This window comes from Poecilia formosa, unplaced genomic scaffold (assembly GCF_000485575.1).
Source record: "Poecilia formosa unplaced genomic scaffold, Poecilia_formosa-5.1.2 Scaffold52, whole genome shotgun sequence".
NCBI lineage: Eukaryota > Metazoa > Chordata > Actinopteri > Cyprinodontiformes > Poeciliidae > Poecilia > Poecilia formosa.
In genome coordinates, this window is record NW_006799991.1 from 2,643,048 (window position 1) to 2,664,882 (window position 21,835).

General features: G+C 36.9%; 1 protein-coding gene across 3 annotated transcripts in view; it reads left to right on the plus strand.

Moving 5' to 3' along the window:
* The window catches only part of pex5la (peroxisomal biogenesis factor 5-like a), a 78,151-nt gene that overhangs the window by 47,590 nt on the left and 8,726 nt on the right, over positions 1-21,835 (plus strand). For all 3 annotated transcript variants that reach the window (XM_007552782.2, XM_016671811.1, XM_007552783.2), the window contains 7 exons: positions 2,199-2,294; positions 9,486-9,602; positions 11,141-11,284; positions 13,503-13,573; positions 15,393-15,611; positions 16,888-17,053; positions 21,235-21,392. In XM_007552782.2, the coding sequence (XP_007552844.1) occupies positions 2,199-2,294; positions 9,486-9,602; positions 11,141-11,284; positions 13,503-13,573; positions 15,393-15,611; positions 16,888-17,053; positions 21,235-21,392 (971 nt within the window). The remainder of the gene's footprint in view (positions 1-2,198; positions 2,295-9,485; positions 9,603-11,140; positions 11,285-13,502; positions 13,574-15,392; positions 15,612-16,887; positions 17,054-21,234; positions 21,393-21,835) is intronic.

Genomic DNA, 21,835 nt, shown 5'->3' on the forward strand with positions numbered 1-21,835 from the left:
GTTGCTGTTTCCTTTTGTGGTGCCTTTATGTCCAAATGTCACGCAACGTGCTTCTCTTTTTCGTTGACGCCACTCTGTAGGTTAACGTAAGGAGTCTTGTTTCCAGATGCCATTATTAGATTAATAGCCTATGAATTATTTAGCTGCTTTACTCTGAGCCCATTAGTGTTGGTCCTACTAAGCAAGCATATATCACCTTTTCAGCCTCTCTCATGAATAATAGATTTTGGAGTAAAGATAGAAGCTCCACATGGAAGGAGATTATTGACAAACAAACACAGAAATGTGTTTCACTTTGGAATTACAAGCTATATCTGGGACTCCGATACTGTAGAGATTAGTTTTCCTGTCTACTTAGTGGCCCTTAAACCAACACACCCTCTTCACATACATAAAAATACATGGAAAAGCATGCATGCAAAAAGAGGAAACATGTCTTGCATGATTTATTTCTCAACTAACAACAATTGTGTGGCTCAATTATTTGAGCTTAAGGAAAAATCCACCCTAAGTCATGATAAAAAATTTATAAAACACTCTTGCATCCTCTTTAAATTATAGAGCTTCATGTGTTTATAGGCACATGGCATGGAGTCTTTATACACTTTTTTTTAGATCAATAATAAGAATGCAAAATCTTATTTGATTTTAAATGCATGAGGATTAAACCACTGCATAGCCTGGTACAATGATACAACTTAAATCATTTCCACACTAATACCCTGGAATAGACACAGGGTTCACTTTCTTTTACTGAAAATAAAAGCAAGAAAGACAGTCAGCATTCACCATAAAGGTAAATCATAATCTACATAGATTTGCTTTACTGCATCCATAGTAAAACCCATGACTCAATGATGGCCTCTTTATAATGACTTTTGATTTGCACTTGAACTTTGTTTGCACCATGACCGAAAATAAGCATGACTTAGCAACAATAGTTAAGAGGACAGCCAGAGTCTTTTTACTCCACTTTGCCACTTTGCAATTTGTGTGACATTACGTATTTTACTAAAGAAAGGCAAAAAATACACAATGATCACATGACGTGTGATCATACATGTATATATAAAAGAAAAGAAGCCTGAAATCTTTCCAGTGTAGTCATTTTCTATTTCTCAACTTTATCTTAAAGCGTAACTAAATAGTCCTGTTCTCAGGCGAATGAAAACTGTTGTTTGGTTTCTAATTGAATATTGTCCACAGATTATTAAGCTGTAAAGATGTGGAAAATTAAATTCACTATTTTGTGTCCCTTTTGGGTGGATTTTTCCTTTTTAAAACACCAACTGCAGTGTATTAAAATGACGTTTTGCCATCCCAAAGGGCACCAGAAACTCTAAATCTGGCGATATTTTTGCTTATTTCAAATATGCATTGGCTTTTTTTTTTTATTATTATTATTTATTTTCCTGATCCATTTAGTGGCATCAACCTAAATTAAATTTCAATTCCCATCAGTAGAGAAGGGAATTGCTACAGGTAATAACTCGCCTACCTCCCAAGCAATAAAAGCAGAAGATAGAGCAGTGTTGGTCTTTGTAATAGATTTACTTGCCCTGGGATACATGTATCCTTTGCTATTTACAGTAAATCTTGTGTCATATCATACCAGAACATGAGGGGTTATCTGAAAACCATTTACTAGAGCAGATTTGTAATAAAAATAATGGAAATTACACTGCAGTCTGACAATGCCAAGCTACATGTATGGACTTAACTGGATGATTTTTTTTTTTTTTTTCAAACCAGGACAAAGCATTGTATCTAAGTTTGTCAGAAAATATATCAGCTTGTGTCGTTTTTTTTATTATTATTATTGCATGTGCAGGTGCACAGAAATTGGGCCAGGCTTGGGTAGAGGATGAAATTGAGAGAAGCCAGTTTTTTTCAGATGTGGACCGGGTGGTGGGGATGTACGCTGGCGGTGGTTGCTGACATTAGTGATTCTGCCATCCTTCCTGAGCATGTCAGAGGCTTTGTTGAGGCAGGAATATTTACTGGGCCCTGAGAAAGCTGCAACGGCTGACCCTGCACACTCTCCCAACCCGCCTCTTCCTCTGGCTGCGCGTGTGTGCTGTGATGTGCTACGTGAATGTAAAGGTGTACGTGTAATAGACCTTTTCTTGGCATAAATGTTTATATCATGAAATGTGTGTATGTGTGTGTGTGTGTGTGTGTGTGTGTGTGTGTGACAGGCTCGTCTAACGAAGGAGCAGCGCTGGGGGAGCGCCCTCCTGTCAAGACATCAGTCCCTGGAGGAGGAGTTTGAGCGAGCCAAGGCTGCTGTTGAGGTAAGCCGTGTGCAGCTCGGTGCTATTGCTCACATCTGTCACCTGTCAAAAGCAAGGCATCTTCCCCGCCAACTTTTAATGAGATTTAACACGAATCGCCAAGATGGTTTTTCAATTTCCAGCAGATAAAATTTGTGTAACTTGTGTAATGTCCTTGTGAGGGATATATTATTTAAAGTTAGGAGATGGAATAATGATGAAAATAGAATAAACAGTTTTTTTGTTGTTGTTGTTTTTAACGACAACAATATTTATGGCTTGTTTATTTAAGGAACAAAAACAATACTAACTCTGTGGGTTAAACTACGAATAAAGCTCACACTTTATACCCAATGCTCCCAAATGAGTCCCTGCAGAAGAAATGCTTAAAAAACATGTTTTCTGTTTTACTTTTGAAGCTCAAATCTTATATTTTATAGTCCTATCTAGTCTTTTGTTTTTGTTATTTTTAAAGCCTTTTCTTTACAATTACACCACCAATTTAAACCCCCCCCAAAAAGAAACGAAAACAAATTAATTTTTTTAATGTGCATTGTTTGACTATATGGATGGTTTTTCAACACCATTAAATGTTGAGCTGATATATTTAACTTTTTATCCTGTAATGTAACAAAATTCAGCTCCAAAGTTTCGACTCCTGCATTGTTCTGATGCCAACTAGTGGTCAAATATGGAATTGTATTTTAAAAATTTAAAATTTCAACAAGACGGCCGACTTTGGAAACGTACACACAGTTATGACCCCATGTGATAGCTTATTTAGACTATATAAAAAGTGTAATAATTTATTTAAAAATAGCTTTATAAAAACAACCACAGAAGCCTTTATTTATTTGGCGATAAAAGTTGTAAAATGTCATAAGTCTGTTATGATAATAAAATCTAACTTATTTATTACATTTTTATTTATTATAAAGAGTCATTCTTGCCACCAGGTGTAATTAATGAAACAGAGCTTCGTGGACCAGAACACAGTCAGGTGTTGATCAACCCAGCCGCTGAAAATTGTCACTCTCTTTTAGGTACAGTTTCAGATAGCTCACACACATAACTGATGAATCACAGACATCTTATCAATCTGAAACATATTTATTATTTACCTTATTAGAAAATCAAAGAGAATCTCTGTAGAGATTCTGTAAGAGGATTTTTGAGCCATATTAACTAAACTGCATATCGTCTGTTGATCCTGTGGAAATCTTCCCGCTGTTGCCTTTTCAACTCTTCCAGCCCTTTACACCTCAGACAAATGATCCTGTTTCTACCTCTTAGATTGTTCTTTCCCCTGTGGCGAAAGCTGACAGTAATGCTAAATCCTCCCCCTAAACTTCATGAGATTACTGACCCAGAAATATATCCATGATTTCAGCAGCTAACGCTAAGAAAGTAAATATGTTTGTCATTTTCAGTCAGACATCTCAGAAACCACAGGGAGCTGAATAGATAGTAAACTTGAAGAGTTCTGATGAATCTGACAGAAACTCTTTTACTATGAGGATCCAATAGTCGTGTTGAGAAAAATTAACAGCAAATATTTTCAGCTGTATAGGAATGTGGGTTTTTTATGTGTTTGTGCCTGGGTTGTGAAAATCACTGATTGGATTTGTTAGTGTAGTGATGTGATTTATTTGACTCCTTTTTGATTTTATTATTCTGAGATCAGGAATTTGCACATAATTTTACATATTTTTTTTTTAAATAAATTACATGAAACAGTACTACTTTTAATTTTTACCCAGTTCTTTTTACTCTTTTATTTTTGGCTCTAGTTGCCTTTATGTAGCAGTAATCAGACAGGAAGGGGGTAGAGAGAGGAGGAAATAGTCCAAAAGAACCAAGAACGAAATCCCTTTTCAAACATAGCAATGATGTCTCAAGACAAAAGACAAAAACTATCCACAAAATCAACACACATGGTAGGTGAGTGATGACACCACAAAATGCTCCTGAACAACCATCTCAGCCTGGCACATCGACTTGTAACTGTATCCTTCATCCTCAGCTTCCTCTGTGGATAAGTTGTGCTGCGAGGAGTCTTAATGTTTCTGCTTTCTTTGGAAGTGTCCAAAGCCCACATCACATAACTCCAATTTAAAAGGCAATGCATACTCCTGCCCTTTCACATTCATCTAGGAATCCTAGAAGAGATAACTCAGAGAATATTAAATCAGCACCGAGCTTTTCACTTTAAACCATTGGTCTTAGAAGAGCCAGACAAACATAAGGAAATTAGGGCCCAGAGAGGCAGCAGACAAAGAATTATTCTCAGAAGTATTAGCTCCGTCTTACAGAGTCGCCCCTGATAAGAAACTGTAAGGTTTTATGTCTTTATACATAAAAATCAATGGAGAAGGGAGGAGAAAGGGTGGTGATCCAAGAGATGGAGCTCAGCTTTGAATTCCTGTTCCAGGAAGGTGATGAGGAGATATTTAAAGAAGGCAAATGGCTGTGCATTTTAAATGAGGTGGTGACAGTGAAATACTTTCATGGAATCACTGAAACAGCGAAAGCATGACTTTGAAAAACACTGAGGTACAATTAAAAATACTCCCACACCAGTGATAAAATGAGAGAAAGGTGACCGTAAGTCCTTTTTTTGTATAAAATGACAACAGGAGAGATTTAGTTTTGTTATTTAGAACATTGTCAAACAGTTTGGGACTGCAGAAGAAATACAGTTCTCTAAAGACTGTATCTCTTCTTTTTTCTGCAGAGTTTCAGAGTCTTCACTGTTTTCTTATTTGCCTGTCATCTCGTCTGACCTTCATTTTCTTCTTTGTCGTCCATCATATTGTTGTATTATTGTTGCAAACTGTTTTATTTGCATGGAGGCAACCATGAAAAACCTATTAAATAATATTCAAAAATAGAATAGAATAGAATAGAATAGAATAGAATAGAATAGAACAGAATAGAATAGAATAGAATAGAATAGAAACTTTAATTTCAAAATACATAATTTGTAATTTGGAACTAATGAAAACGGTTCCTACTAAGCATACGGCCATTAAAACCAGGTTTTAAACAATTAAATTAAGCAGTAATCAGTCGTGTAGAAAAATTGTTTGTTCTTCTTATACTTACCAATTTTTTGCATGTTTTCAGTGGTATTTGACCATTTATCTTTGGGGATGATTTCCAAGTCTTTGAGAATAAAAGATCAGACATTTATTGACGTTTTGATTGATTTTACAACATTTTACAACGGTTTTATGATGGTCCACAACAGAAGCACACAGTCAGCTCCTGAAAGACATTTCCAAAGTTTTATTATTCCCTTCTTTAATGGCTTTGTAGTATTTTGTCCAAGGAGATGTTTTATTCTCCTCTGAGTGACATTATCAGGACTCCAGCTTCCTATTTTTGTCCTGCTGACCAAGGACTTGCCCTGTGCAGCATAGCAGCGGGTAGCTCATTAACATTAAAAGGCCAGGCCAGGCCTGAGCTGGAGATGAAAAGGACTTTTTTTCCCCATCATGAGGCTGCTGTGTCACCAGTAAATAATGAGACTTTCCCTTTTTTTTTCTTAAGTATGCTCCCTGGACAAAATATGGATAAGTAACCTCGAGGAACTGCCTGCTTGGCTCCAGAGACTCTGACTCAGTTCGAAATAATTAAAGTTGATGTTTAATGTTAAAACTTTTAGGCTACCTAGCATAACACAGTTGAATACAGTTGAATGCCAAATAAACACGTTTTCTAGTAGGATTTTCATGAATCAGAACAAATCCCGAGCTGATATATTTATCCGGATTGGTTCATATATCAGGAGTTACAATATTTGCAAATGTTTGTTAATTCTTTAATCCTTCCAGACCGAACTGAATGCTGACGGTCCAACCAAATTTGCAGTACCATAAAATATTCCAAAGGTTTCTGAAAGGGGAGACGTCGAGTTTTCCAGCCAATCTCGGCTGGAAAACGATTATTTCACCCCCGCCGTGGCATGAAGTGAAATTAATCTGAAAAGCGCTCTTTTAATAGACAGTAAATTGTGAAAATAACTTGCTATATATTGAAAGTTCCAGTTGTTATGGATAAATAGGCAAACATATATTTACTCAGGACATTTAAAGAACTGAGTATGATTAAGATAAACAAAAATGTCCAGACGGATGTTTAAGATCTATAGTGTGCATGTTAAAAATACTGTTTACTTATATGAGCTTAAAAAAATCATAAATGACAATATAACTGATTAAAGTGTAAATGTAGGTCATAAAGGGTTAACAATAATTGTGTGTTTATCAAAACAAGATTGCTATTAAAAATCTCTCATGTCTCCAAGCCTTCTTCGCTGGCAGAATAAAGAAATCGCACTTCGAATGAACAGCAGTTTTCTATTTTTACTTTACGTTGCTGAGGTTCTTTCTTTGTGAAGTTTCTTTATACACCGTGTTTTGTTTTTTTTGGGGGGTTTTTTTGTTCTTGTCTGGCAGCTGGTGAACATAAAGTTTATATATGACAGCTGGCTTTGCAGAATGTTAGGTTTTATCTCTTGGACCAAATTAATGTGGATGGTGAAAAGGCTCATTTGTGCTCTAACAAAGCTTTTCATCCAATTCCTTTTGGGAGTACAGTATACGAATGGGGAGCAATGCTTAATGAGGCAAAAACAGGGGTCGCTTTGCAGTGCTGGGTTTATGCATTGATATTTTAATGAAAGTAAAAGGATAAGATTACTGGAAAAACCTCCACAATGGTATTCTAATAATGTGACCACTGTATGTGGTCATGCAAATCTTTTAACACCCTGTGCATTTAAATTAGTTTGAAGATATGTAGTCATATTCAATGATTTACATTATTCTTTCTGATGAGACTCAATTCTTATTTTAAAAGTACATTTTGAAAATAACTTTTAAGCTAATAAGAATGATACTTTTCATTAAACCCACATTTCTGGATTATAAAATGTTTTATTTGGTCTGATTATATTTTAATTTTAAATTTAGAAAATTAAATAATTTCTATGCACCTGACATGGATTGTAGTTGAGAGTGAGAATCTGCTTTGGCTGCATGTATCCCCTCTATCTGCCCTATGCAGATTAAGCCACACTAATCATGATGTAGGTATTACCAATTAATTTCTAACCAGTTGTGACATGTTTATTGGCTGGAAGCTCCTTCGGAGCAACTCAGATTAAAAGTCAGAGCTATGGGCTCTTTCCAGTAAGACACCGGATTAAAATTTTCTCACTGTGTTTATGCTCTGTTTCCCTTAATTAAACTGTCAGCACCAGTGTTAAAAACAACATCACAGCAATATAAGGAAACATATTTGTAATAAAAACATGCCCGCACACTCACTCCATTTTAAACATGCATCTCATCATACGATGTGATTAGAGGAAGGGTAGATTGACAAGATACAAGTAATGAGACGATGAACTAAGTCACAGTGCAAACACGGGCCCACGGCACTGTAAGGAATAATGAAAAGCATTAAGGAAATGATAATAGCTGCTGCATGAAAATCATTAAAACAGGCATCAGGACGGAGATTAAGAGCAATCAGAAACAAATGAGATGCAATGTGTGATGGTTCCACCAAAGCACTAAAACAAATCTGCTTTAAAGGATAACTCGCATTATACACCCTGCAACAATACTCAGAATGAAATATTTAGTGAATAAAGATATGGAATGAACTTTAACTTTATTTATTTAAGTTTCTCAAATTGCAAAAGATGTTAAAATCAAAGTAAGGTAAACACCATCACTATCAATCATGTGGAGGATTTAATGTCATCTCACCTCAACTCCTGACTTCTTACCGTGTAAATATATAAATCTGTATTTCACGCAGCATCTGCAGCATCAGTGCACACACAGTGACTGTATTTTGATCCGTCATGTACCGATGGAGTCCAGGCTTTTGTCAGTCAGTCACATGACGAGGCTGTTCTGCTCTGCTTGGCTTCATTCTTCCCGGTTCGCTCTCCTTTCTGACAGGAAGACATCCGAAAATCATGGAACCAGCCAGATGGAAGAGAAAAAGCTGTGGCTATTCATTGCCAGCAAAAGCATCTGTAGTGGCAGCAATATGCACAAAAAGAGAGGGGACCACTCATTAAGAAGTGTTCAAATGTATAAACACAAAAAACTTGATTCATGCTCATCTGATGCCGGTTTGAATCGGAGTCGATCTTCCTTCAGAGAAACATTTCTCTAACAATATCTGCTTTGAGTTTGTAAAATATTACACTAAGGTCTTTCGGCTTACTGGTGATAGACGTAGACAAATTCACATTAAGTAGGTTAAATATTTTCAATTCAAAGTACTATTATGCACTTAAAGAGTATTTAAATTACAATGAAGTCTGCTATTAATTAAATAAAATTAAACACAGCCTTCGTTCTTAACGCTGATGTTTACTAAATCAGTCTAAAACTCATACTGGGTACAAATGGAAAGATTTCAGATTATAATACATGGAAATAATGGGTTCAACCTGAAAACAATTCATTTATGTCTCATATTGAAGTTTCAGAGGCTTTATAAGACAAGGGCTCATGAAGAAAAGGCTCATCTTTCTCAAAGGTCCAGGATTTGCTTCTCTGCCAAACATAAAGATGAAACGTGAATGCAGAAAGTGATTTGGCATCTTAAACTGACAGGTTGCCCATCAAGAGAGAACCTCAGCTCTGTTAGCAGCTAATTAAATGCCAGCAAATAACAGTTCAAATGTCAAGCTGGTAGAGACCGTACAGTCCTGGGTTGGGATGCTTTCACATTTGCAATTAAGATATTTTTAGACTATATTTCATTCTATAATAAGAATATGATTATAGAGCTTAATAACATTACATTATATATTTTAAGGCCATCATTTTAACACATAGACTTTCAATATATTGTGTTTTATTTTATTAAATAACCTTTTTTTATTTGCCTGCTGCTCAATTACTAAAGGACTTTATTTTTTCATCCATATCTTTGTTTTCGGTTAACAAACTTTTTTAAGCTCCACTTTGACATATAAGTATAACTCAGACGGAGGGCGAAGTCTATAAATTACAAAGACTCGCTAATCTTGACAAATGTGACATTTCCAGGTGATGGAAAACCTAACAGGAGCATTCGTTTTACAGCACACTAATCAGTCATTCCCCGCTGTCACCTTGCACTCTCTCCCCATCTAACCAACCGTAATCCTCCACTGCTTCCTCTGTATGATGTCTGCAGTCGGATACAGAGTTCTGGGACAAGATGCAGGCAGAGTGGGAAGAACTGGCCCGACGAAACTGGCTGACAGAAAACGAGCAGGCACAAATACCCTCATCTGTATCTCCACATGAAAAGGTCAGAATGTTTTACAGCATCCGTGTGCAGGAGTCTCTCCAGATGGTGAAGAAAATGTGCAGAAGACATTTAAAACGATCATCCATTTCCACTGCAGCCACATGTTTGATCAGAAGGAGACATTGGTGGCAATAACTCAATAAGATCAGCTCTCCTTCCTTAAGACAGACAATTTTAAATCCGTTGACATTATGAGTCAAATTAAACCACGTTGTGTTTTACTCGGGGTTAAACTGAGATGCATGTAAATAAATGTGTAATTTGTATGTTTGTAAACTGCCTTGAGATGAAATCTGTTCTGATTTGGTGTCTTAAAACGATTCATGTAGTCACAGCACACCTGCAGTAAGCGATGCATTATTTACAAAGAGCTGCACAAAGTTCTCACATTAGGATTTTAATTAAATGCAAATTAAGAGCCTAAAGAGCCACAATGCAATACCGAAATGAGTCATTTATTGACCATTATTTACGTTTTTAATTTTATATGTAGTTTAAAAATGAAACAATAAAAGGTTTTTTTCATAACTTTCTGTAGCAGCACAGTAACATATTTGCAGCATTGCCAATGGAGGCCAAAGCATCTACATCCAAGCAGACGAGTCGCCGTTCAGTTTAACAAATCAGGTGTTACGGTTTATTTATGGGCTCCTAAATTGTTGTCTGATGCTCTGTAGCACAGGTGATTCGAAATAATTACAGTCAAACTACAGTAAACCTTTGTCAAATGGTGTAATTAATAAATGATTCAAGCATTTCAGTTGGTACAGAAACACAAACCTGTTTATTCATTGTTTTGTTTTGCTTTCTATACAATCTTATAAAGAAATCTTATCATTTCTTTATAAGATTTTGACTATTTTTTGCCCGACTTCTAAAACTTGTCCAAGTCAATATTGAAACTCAAAAGTCAAGGCATGAATATTACAGCAGCCTTTAGACTTGCCAAAGGCTTAAATATAAAATAACAATCCTCAATTTTATGCTGCCAAAGGCTCTAAAAATATCAGAAACATTCTCAATGTTTTGGAAATAAGCTCTTCATATATTAATATTAGTTTATTTTTTGCTTGCCAAATATATAATTAATTTTATTACATTGGAAATGGATGTAAAAGCACCTACTGTACGCCAGAGTATTCCTGAACCATTCAACCATGAACTGACCTTCTCATAAAAGCAAACCCCATGAGATTAGCATTATGGGCCTTCTGATTCCCAGCACAAAGTCAGATCTTACAGAAAAAAGCAATTTCAAAGTCATCAAGGACAAATGTATGTAAAAGAGTAGGTTCATCCAAGTTGACAAAGAAAAAAAATGCAAGGTTTAACATTTAAAGAGAACAGTCGAACCCAAAGGAGCTCCTCACAGGTTTGATGTGAAGCAGAAAGGGGGGGAAAAAATCAATGCCTCCTGTTGGAGCCTAACTTAAAAATCAACAGCACGGGATCGCTGCATTGGTGTGCATTTTCATGTGAAGCGGAAAAACTGACATTGCCTCTGCCCCTGTTTTTGTTGTTTTCTCCTCTGCTGACAGGGTTACTACTTCCACACAGATAATCCTTATAAGGACTTGCCTAATGCATTTGAGGAGGGACTGAAGAAATCTCGCGAGGGAGACTTGCCAAACGCTGTGCTTTTGCTCGAAGCAGCCGTCTTGCAGGACCCTCATGATTCAGAGGTGAATTAATTTAGCACACACACACACCTTGGTTTGTGGTTTGTTTGCTCTTTGCCCTATTTGACTACCAAAGTTAACCATGGGGACGTTCATATTTACGCATGCATTTTTATCGGAGGAGAAGGAGGGAACATTTATTGCACTGACTCCGAGAAATACTGCAGCCTGCACCTGGATAAGCTGCATACCTTAATCACAGTCCAACCCCACCTTCTCCACCTCATGTGGTGAGAAGCTGCATAGGAAGAGCGCCTGCCTGACCACAGGCTGTGTGAAGCTGATTTACCAGACAGCATCCACAGGCCTGACGCTGATTGCCTGCAGCAGGAGTGTTTACTGTAGCTCACAACTTGCTCCTCATCAGGGCTTCCATTTGCTCAACGAGCTGAATAGTAGCTCATTCTAGTATATTTTTAAATCTTCCTCTTTTTACTAAAAGAGTGACCTCTTTGCAAGCTCAAAGAGCATAGTCGTCACACAGAGTGCTTTCAGAGTCCCCTGGAACATACAGAAATGTGCCCGTTACTCCAAGGAGAGGATTATCCTGTGGTGTATGGAACTAATACGATTCCCAAATTCCTCACAGGGTGCTTAGTGGCTTATTGCCCCACCGTGGATCATTCAGAAATAATTTTGCCCCTCGTTTCAAAGAGTCAAGCAAAACGGCATCGTCAGAGATTACCTTCGAAATAAGTTAATGAACGTACCATTACGTTAAAGTTTTTAGATTGCAGTTTGTTAAGCATGTTTAATCATTTTCTTTCTACTTAGCAATCATCTGCAGCCTCTGTGTGTTTGTGTTTTGACTATGTCTGTCACATAAAATCCCACTCATGTGACAAAGTGTGAAAACATTCAAAGGGTGTGAATATGTTTGCAAGGCATTGTAGTTATTAACCATTTCTCCTTTAAAAATATGAGAACATGAACCTGTTTCTGGAAGACAGGACATTTAAATGGAAATAAAATTAGTGCTGCTGTTGAAGGGTTTAGTTTACACCCTGACAAAATCACTGAGGTCATATGAAAATGAACAATTTTAGTCAGACATATATAAAAAATAATAAAAAAAAACACTCAAACTTATCATTGAACGTTAAATCTTTTTCTTTTTGCTAAATTAAAGAGCAGAATAAAGTTTTCCTGTAAAATGAGTTACTTCCTCAGCTCTTCAGGAACTGGTACAACTCCTGTTTCCCTGTTAGCTATATGGGATCATATACAATCCCTGAAATTTGCCTAAGAAGTTATTATACTTGTATTTCTCAAGGAGTTAGAAGCCAAAGCTGATCTCATCTGTCGGTCTACTGCTGATTAATTTGGCTGGCTCTCTTCCTTGACTTTGCAAACATTAGGCCTCGGTAAAAAGAATTGCCAACACAGCAATTTGTATGTAAAGCTGTAATACCAAAGTGCTTTATTTTTCCAAGGTAGATATAGACACTGAATGCAAATCATCTTATTTATCTTTACAATTTCCTGAAACACAAACTGTCATCAGATTTTTGCATTCATGGCATTTTGTGCACTTCGGGTTTGTTTCTGTATAAGTTTTAAAGTAATCAATTACTTTTCATTTTTCTTAGTTCAAATTTAAGGCATTCTTTGGTTAATTTGAGCAGTTTGATGAAATGTATTTGCTCTGGTTTTGCTATTGCACCATTTTCCACATCTTGTAGTTTGTTAAAGTAAATCTGATGTCCGCTTTTGTTCATCACATTTGGGAAAAAAAAAAAACAGGCAACAAGGCAAAATTATTTCTGAACTGGGAAAATTAGGATCCATCATTCAAAGGAAAAAGATTCTTATCTTTTATCCACTGAAGATTTGGTGCTTGTGTAATTGCTTTTATTACCTACATGGTTAAAAACGTTCACAAAAAGATTTAATTGACTTATAGGCATTTACCTAATCAAGATTTTAAACAATTAATTATCCAAATGAGATGGGGGGTGGGGAATGAAATTGGGAAGCTGAAATAATCAGACAAATGAACTAAAGGTACATTTCTTCAAATAAGAGGAACGAAATGCTCAGCTGTGGTCGTCGATAAGCTCTGCAGCTCATGTAAGCTAGTTGATCTGCAGCGGCAGCATCAGTCGCTGCGTGACAGATCTCTGTTTTTTATTCCTTCTGTGTTTGACCCCCCCTGAGAAGACACGCTGTGGTTTTTCCTTCCTGCTATTTACTGATATCTGTATTCTCTGTTTCCCTACAGGCCTGGCAAGTCTTAGGGACAACACAGGCAGAAAATGAAAATGAGCAGGCGGCAATTGTCTCCCTCCAAAGGTAATGAGAAACATCTGAGTTCAGTTCTGATCTGAAATCTAAAAATAACAGAAGAACCTGATTTCATATTTGCTTAGAGGTTTATACAGGCTTTCTGACAATATGCACATACAGCTGGAGTTAGAGATAAATGGGCGCCAAGACCTTTGCAAAGTACCATAAATTGGATGGTGTTTTTTTTTTTTTTTACATTCTGTCACATTTCAATTATACATTTAATGTATTTTCTTGATATGTTATGTGATAGACCAACACAAATAAGCACACAGATAGAAAGGTGAAATTTGTTTTCCAAATAATACTCAGAAAACTATGATGTGCATTTGTACTCAGCCTACCTGAGACAACACTGAATAGAGCCACCTATAATAAATACAATGAAAGATGAGGTTGTAACATGACAAAACGTAAGAAAGTAAAAGGCCTGTGAATATCTTAGTAAGAAGTGGACGTGCAGCCACAGCGCTAAAAAGCATAAGGCCTCCACTAGTTTCTACTGAATTGCCTTAAACCATATTGGAAGAACAATTTATGTAATTTTTTTCCTATTCTTAAACTGGAGGAACCCTGCTTGGACTTTGATTGCAAAAGTCGGGGCCCTGACTGGATTCCTCAATGGGAGGTGGCCCAATTTCAGTCACAACTCTGCCGAAGTCAGAAATTGCACCTTTCCCAGAGTTTGAAGACTGACAAGTGAAGTAAAGATGCTGCTGAGGAGAAATAATCCATATTTTCCAAGTATTTCATCAATTTATTCTTTTGTCAGATGAGCAGATCATTTAGGTTCAAACTGAACTGATTAGAAAGCAGATCAATAGTTATTTTTCTGCCTCTAAAATAGTCTTCCTTGCATATGAGCACCTTTCAAATTTCAGGTTGCTTGCTGGCTTCGTATTGACTTTGATTGTTATGTAATCACTCCATCTGTGAGGAGTAGTTTGGTCTGAAGTGAGATTAGATTTTCTTTTTTTTTTTTTCTGGCATTAATCCTGCTGTTGCTACACTGATCTTTATCAACTGGCAGCCATCGCGTTGCTATTTTGCATCTGATTACAAAAACTTACCGTCTGAATAGTTTTTAGTTTTTAATCATTAAAGTTCTGCACAACACAAGCACTTGCTGTGCGTAGCTAAATAAGTTAAAACATGAATGATTAATTCCCAGACATGACAAGCATTTCTGTCCTTAACAAACCATAAAAAGTGTGAAGAAACACACAGACCTAGATTTATCTTTTCTTCAAAAAAAATAAAAAACACATTTCTTTAAGTGTTTTTTTTGTATTCAAACATTGCATGTGTGCAAGCTTAGCCAAGAACAGTTCCCAGCAGGAGGCTGGAATAATTTAGTAGGTCTGGGATTATGATGGTTTTAAGGAAGTTGGCAGACAAACTGCAGCAAATCAGGCTTGAATGTTGATGAAAGCCAAATCTTGTTTTGGCCTCTCACCTAGTCTCTTAACTAATCCAAGTCCTTCTTCCAGCTCTATGGTCCACTTTCCTTTCCTCTTACAAAACCAACAATAGCTCTTCAGTGGTGTATTTTGAAGATATAACTGCAGTAACCACAGCAGAGACACTTCCAATCTCCTGCAACATCACCAAATGAGAGTTTGCATAAATGCAAAGTTAATTCAAATCAAGCAGGTGCGGGCAGCATGGAAAAACCTGCTCCTCTGTGGAGAATGCAGGGCAAAAAGAGTCGCAGCTCATCCAGGCCTGATGTGCTTCTCCTTCAACCGGTCCCAATTAATGCTTGTCACATCTAAATTTCTCTTTGAAGTCCCACTTTACACCCGCTCTCCTTGTCTCTGTCCAGGTGTCTGGAGCTCCACCCTAACAACCTACCGGCCCTCATGGCTCTGGCCGTGAGCCTGACCAACACTGGCATGCGCCATGACGCCTGTGAGGCCCTGCTCCGCTGGTTGAAACACAATCCCAAGTACAAGAACCTGCTGAAGGCCAAGACCCATCTGATGGGCTCCCCCAACTCTCAGCGCAGAATGTCTTACGCTCTCAACGCGGGGCGACACGAAAGGTAGAGAACCTGACCTGATCCAACATGGATAGTCCTAAAAGTGACAGACAGCAACACTCTTTGATACTATGGTCTTTCTTCATTGGCTAAATAGTTCTGAGGAGAGTTTCATTTTTTTTTTTATTCTTTTTTTCTTCATTCTATTTCTAATTTACTTATTCAACTGAGGATCTTATTTCCCCCACGTGTTGTTAATTGTGTAAAAGAAAAATAGTTGGCCTAATGTCTTATTGATTTATCTTCTAATTAGCTTCAAGATTAATAAACAATTAATGCATGAATAAATTAACATATTTATGAAATTATAAATATTGATTCACTTTATTCAATTTAAAAATTTAGACATATTGAAGCAATTACAGAAGCAGATATAAATATGTAAAGTTGAGAGTCCTCACATCACTGAGGAAACAGAAAAAAGAGAATGACTAACAATCTGCTGTGATCAATAATATAATTATCTGCACATTAATTTTCTAGGTTTAGACAGCCGTAACTGCCTAATTATTTGTTTTAATAGGCAAAAACAGTGCTGCATATCAATGTGAGGATCAACCTTTTTAATCAGACGTTTTCACATTTCAGAGCTTTTATTTGTTTAGGTTCATGTCAGGGTTTTCTGTTTGGTTATCATAGAAATGAACGGTTTTAAATTTAACCATATTTCACAGAAAATTACTGCTTCTAAGATCTGGGAATAAGCCTGTCCCTTTTCTTAATTACTGTTTATTTTTTACCAGTCTGGTGGCATAGACATAAAAAGACAGCAGAACTTGTGAAAAACATCAAAAACTGCAACAATGATCAAGGCAAGACTCAATTCAGCTTTTTAAAAAGCATTCGTTTTCAAATGTGCCAAGATATCCAGGCTGATAAATTAAACGTTTTAGTTCGCCTCCATGACCAGACGTGTATAAAATCCCGCAGCCAGGTGTGCAGACAGCTTCTATAAACAGGTGTGAAAGAATGGGTTGGTTTACATCACACAGTGGCCTCACCTGTACTTACACATCATGCCTCAGTCAGAATATCATCTTGCTTCAATGCCTGAGTCCAACTGTAAAAATAATAATAATAATAATGACATGTTTGTGCTTTTAGTTGTTCCTATTAAATGAATCGGTTTATGAATGTAAGTTCCCACATTGTACAGCAGAGCTTTACAGACTTCACAGCGCTCACTCAGCAGCAGCAGCTCTAAATCACACTAATCCTGATCCCTGTGTGTGTGCGCGTGCGCACGTGTGTGTGTGTTTCTGCTCGTGTGTGTTCTCAGCTCACTGCTGCCAGAGGTCAAGGAGCTCTTCCTGGAAGCAGCTCAGAACAACTCGGACAGCGTTGACCCGGATTTACAGACGGGCCTTGGGGTCCTCTACAACCTCAGCGGAGAGTTCAACAAAGCTGTAGAGGCTTTCAATACGGCCCTGTCAGTCCGGCCTGAGGTAGGAAACCCCTCCAAGGCTTTCTCTCGCTCAATCTGATAGAAAATATGCAGACTAAACAGAACCAAACTCTCAAAATGTCCTTTGCTTGTTGTGGCCTGAAAGGCATATTTTCACTGCACCAGTTAAATGTTAATTTTTTTTTTGTTTTATTATATTTAAACATATATTTACAGCTCTTGGAAAAATTAACAGCCCACTGCACTGAACCCCACTGAAAACCTCATGATTATTCCACCAGTTATTGCTTTCTGAACTCATCCTGAGTTAAAACATTAGTATTGTTGTTTCTAAATGAATATGAACTTGTCTTCTTTGCATTATTTGAGGTCTGAAAGCACTGCATCTTTTCTTTATTTAGAGCATTTCTCATTTTCTGCAAATAAATACTACATTTTTGCTTGGAATTTGGAGACATGTTGTCCGTAGTTTATAAAATAAAAGAATAATGTTCCTTTTACTCAAACAAAAGGAACAAAAAGTAAAATCAGAGAAACTGATCATTTTAAGTGGTTTCTTCATTTTTTTCTAGAGCTGCTTTTATAACATAAAACAACAATACTGACCAATACTTATGGGATAAAGCTTCTGTTGTTAGTAGGTAGGAGATAAAGGGACACAAAGTTCAACTCTAGTTCATATTTCAACATTTCTTTACTGTTAGCATTTCTTTACTTCTCTTAAATTTCCATTTTTAACTCAAAAACCAAGTAAATGTCTAAGAAAGGAGACCAAAATACAGCTTGCAGTAATTAAAATAACACTTTGGCAAGCAGTTCCTGACTTTACAAACACGTTTCTACTTGTTGCTTGATTTGACTTTTTATACCAGAACTCGTAAATTTGAGAATATGTGCAGCTCAAAGTTACGTCGTTGGCTGGATGTGGAGCTGCATTTGAGTAAGCCGGGGCACACACTGCCCTTGCTCTTGTCTGAGGAAAAGAGTCATTGTACTCGCTGGGTGGTTCTGATATCTTTCTTCAGCAGTTTGTCCAAAAATAGTTCTGACGTTTGTTCCTCTATGCACAGTAAAATCTACCTGGCAAAAAGGAGATGAAATTGCCTGCAGCTTCAGAGACTCCAGATGGAGCAACCTAAGGAGTGTATTGAGTGAGATACAAATACTGCAAAAGCTGTAAAAAAAGGTTATCTAACATCGAGCTGGATTAAATCTATATAGGCAGTGTGATTTCACACAATGTGCAGTTTTAAAGAAAAAAATATGTCTGTAGAACTTGATATAAACTGATAGCCCTGTCTGGTCTTCTACGTACAAAGAGGTTTTGTTGATGCACCAAGGATGAGTAAATTAGTGCACATTTACTAAACTGTCTCTTACACAGTTCTGCAGCTGAAAGTAATCAGGCTAAGAGCCAGAGGTGTCTCTGAGTCATTTTGGCATGAGATTGTGACTATAATCTGCTGATGGTTTTCTTTAACAGTAAACATTTCATTTTATAGATTTATTTTAATTGAAATGTGCTTTTTTGTGTTAAATCTAAAAACTGTAGTACAATGAATTGTTTATACATTTTGTCATGCTCTGTCCACAAAAAAAGGGTTTACTTCTAAAAAAAAAATCACAAATCACTGACAAAGTGGGAAAGCAGAGCATTCGTGAGAAAATCCGTTCATGGTAAATCTGGAGGAGCTGCAGAGGTCTTAAGCTCAGGTGGGATAATATGTTGACAAGACAACTAGTGTTCTTTCAGTATGCACTCCACAAATGTGGTATTTACAAAAGACTGACAAGAAAAATAAATTATTGTCAAAGGAAAGCCACTAGTAGACCCATTTGGATTGTGAACAAGCCATTGAGGAAAAACAAACATGTGGAAAAAGGTTTTTTGGTCAAGCAAAATGTTGGCTTTTCACCTTTTTTGAGGCAGAAAAAGAATGCTGCACATTACCTGAAGCAAACAGTAAAACATGGCAGTGGGGATATTTTTCTTCAGCAGCAGGGAAACTGCTCAGAGGTGTTCATTTTTTTTTGGGAAGAAATCCTGTTTGGTGCTGCAAAAGACTTAAAACTGGAAGTGAAGGATATTTACATAGAAGAATAAAAACACCAAGCTTACAGTCAGAGCTTCTGTTTGTTTTGATTAAAGTATATTCATCAATAGCATTTTTAAAGACCAAAAGTGGTATTGATGATATAAAAAAAATTATAAATAATTGTACATTTAAAGATGAGAATGTGAGATTTAAGTGTCGTGTTTATCTGGTGTTTGGAGATTTAAATGTTTATACGTTGATGAGAATGAGAGGGGCAGGAAATCATAAGATCTTGTATCTTCTATCTGCTACTTTTCGAAAAGATAATTTAAAATTGCATGCCAGTTGGCCACAATAATTTGTTTCATTTTTCTTGTCTGTCCAAAATAAATAAATATGTTAAATTGTCTTAATCAAAGTCTACGTCAAAACAAAATCAAGAATCTGAGCACAATATCTGAAAACTGATGTTTGCGGATACTCACATCCAATCTGACGGAGTTTGATCTATGTGGCGAAGAAGCGTAGTTAAAATGTCAGTCTCTGAAGGTAAATCAGCAATAGAGACACATTTGTAGCTGCAATTGCAGCAAAAGAGAATTTTACAAAATATGTAATCAGGAGGACAAATGCAAATGCCCATTTTATGATCCTGTTAAGGCAAACCGTCTAGTCAGCACAAGCAATGAGCTAAAATCTGACTTTTTCTGACATAAAGATTCACACTCATCATTTAAAGCAGAAATTTTAAGTGTGCATTACCAAAACCAATGTCTTACTACTCAACAATGTTTTTTATGTTTTTGGGGGGGGGGGTTTCACAATTTAAACAGTTTTATTTTATCTTGCGCCTAAAAACTTGGCTCCCTTTCCATCATGCTCATGTTCTCAGATTTGTGTCAACAGACAGGATATTTCAATGGTAAATGGCCTTCATTTATATCGCGTTTTATAAAGTCTATTCACCTGCTAATGTTGTTGAGCTACTGGATTGTAGCCTCAGCTGCCCTGGAGCAGACTGGCAGAGTCAAGACACTTTACAAAAAAAAAAATCATTTCAGTTCAATCATTGATTCTAGTTATCAAACAGTTTGAATAATTTTGATATATTCTGTGTTTTCCATTGGGCTGTGCTGCATCGTTAGAGACCTATTTATTCAATTAATAATGCAGTCTGCAGGATCATCAGAAGAGCTGATCAAATATGGATCCATCAATCAGACTTTCATCTCAGCTCCCGCAGAAATGAAGTCTGCATGGACCAATGCAGCGAGATTCTCACAAATAAATGCCTGTTTGAAAATGGTTTTAGACTAGAGATTCCCAGAATAAAGCACAAGAAAAACGAATTTATATGCATCTACATGAATACTTTACAGTCAGTTCAGAGTCTGAGAGCAGATTCAGAGATGTAAGAGATTCATAAGCTGACATGAGTAAAATAAATGCAAACAACCTTAACAGGGAGAGTAAATGTGTGCAAACATCAAAAACATTCTTACCCTGAAAAACCTTGCAGCTGATTGAAGATAGATATAGATTTTTATTCAAGATCAAGACGTAGTGTATAATCGCCCTACAAAAAATGCAAACATAAATGCATATTCTTTTTGGCACAAAGTAAATATATGTGAAAAAAATGTATTCAAAATCGACTGCATTTACAAACTTTTTTCCTCCGTCTGCATCAGACAGATCAGTCCATCTCCTCCCTTCCCTTTCTCAGGCCGGCATGACTATTATTGTTAAATCCAGTCTCCCATATTTGACTTGCTAATTTCTGCTCCCCCGCTGAAAAGAAAAAGAAAACAGCACTGAAAACAAAAGGCGGATAATTATAGCCTGCTGCTTGGCTTAGCCAGAGATGAAGGACCCCAGTTCTGTACCAGACCACTGACCTCTGAATGAGCCTGTGAGCCTGCAGGTGGGAAACGGCGACAAGGACGTCCAGCGTGATGTAACTCTGCTTACTCTGAACACTCAACTAACCTTGTCGGACTACTTTTGTATCCAAAATCTGTGCACAGTTGTTCAAAATAGGTTCTTGTTGGGTGCTTGTGAAAAACTGATCATAATTTGCTGATTAAACAGTAATTCATCCAAAAGCATAGTTCATAATAAATTTAAAAAAAAAGCAATCTATTTGAGTTTTCTTCATCACCTCAGTGCTCGTCCTCCATTGCAGGACTATTTGCTGTGGAATCGCCTTGGAGCCACATTAGCGAACGGAGACCGGAGCGAAGAGGCGGTGGAGGCTTACACGCGAGCCCTCGAGCTGCATCCAGGGTTCATCAGGTCCCGCTACAACCTGGGCATCAGCTGCATCAACCTGGGGGCTCACAGGTGAGTCACCTCAGGTTGTGTGACAGAGGACATATCAACATGTCCTGGTTTTATGCAGTGGAGCACATACATCATGCAGCAGAACCCAGAAGAGATGTAAGAATAACATAAGATTACACTTTTCTCACTTCTGCTCCTTGGAGATAATCTTTCTTTTTCCTCAGTGTCTAATTGGCTAAATGTCTACATTCTTAAACACTTTTTCTAGACAAATTAACAAGATTTACAATAACAAAATGTAAAAATATGGATAAATGTTTCTTCCAAGACGCAGGATCACAAATTGTCAATCAACTACAGATAAATTAGCCTGCAAATACCAGCATTAAACCATCTTAATTATGACAACAAGTTTTGACAATGTTTGATAAGATAACGACTATAAACCTTGCTGTCATAAATCATACCATAATGATACTATATTGATCATCTCTGAGTATTTA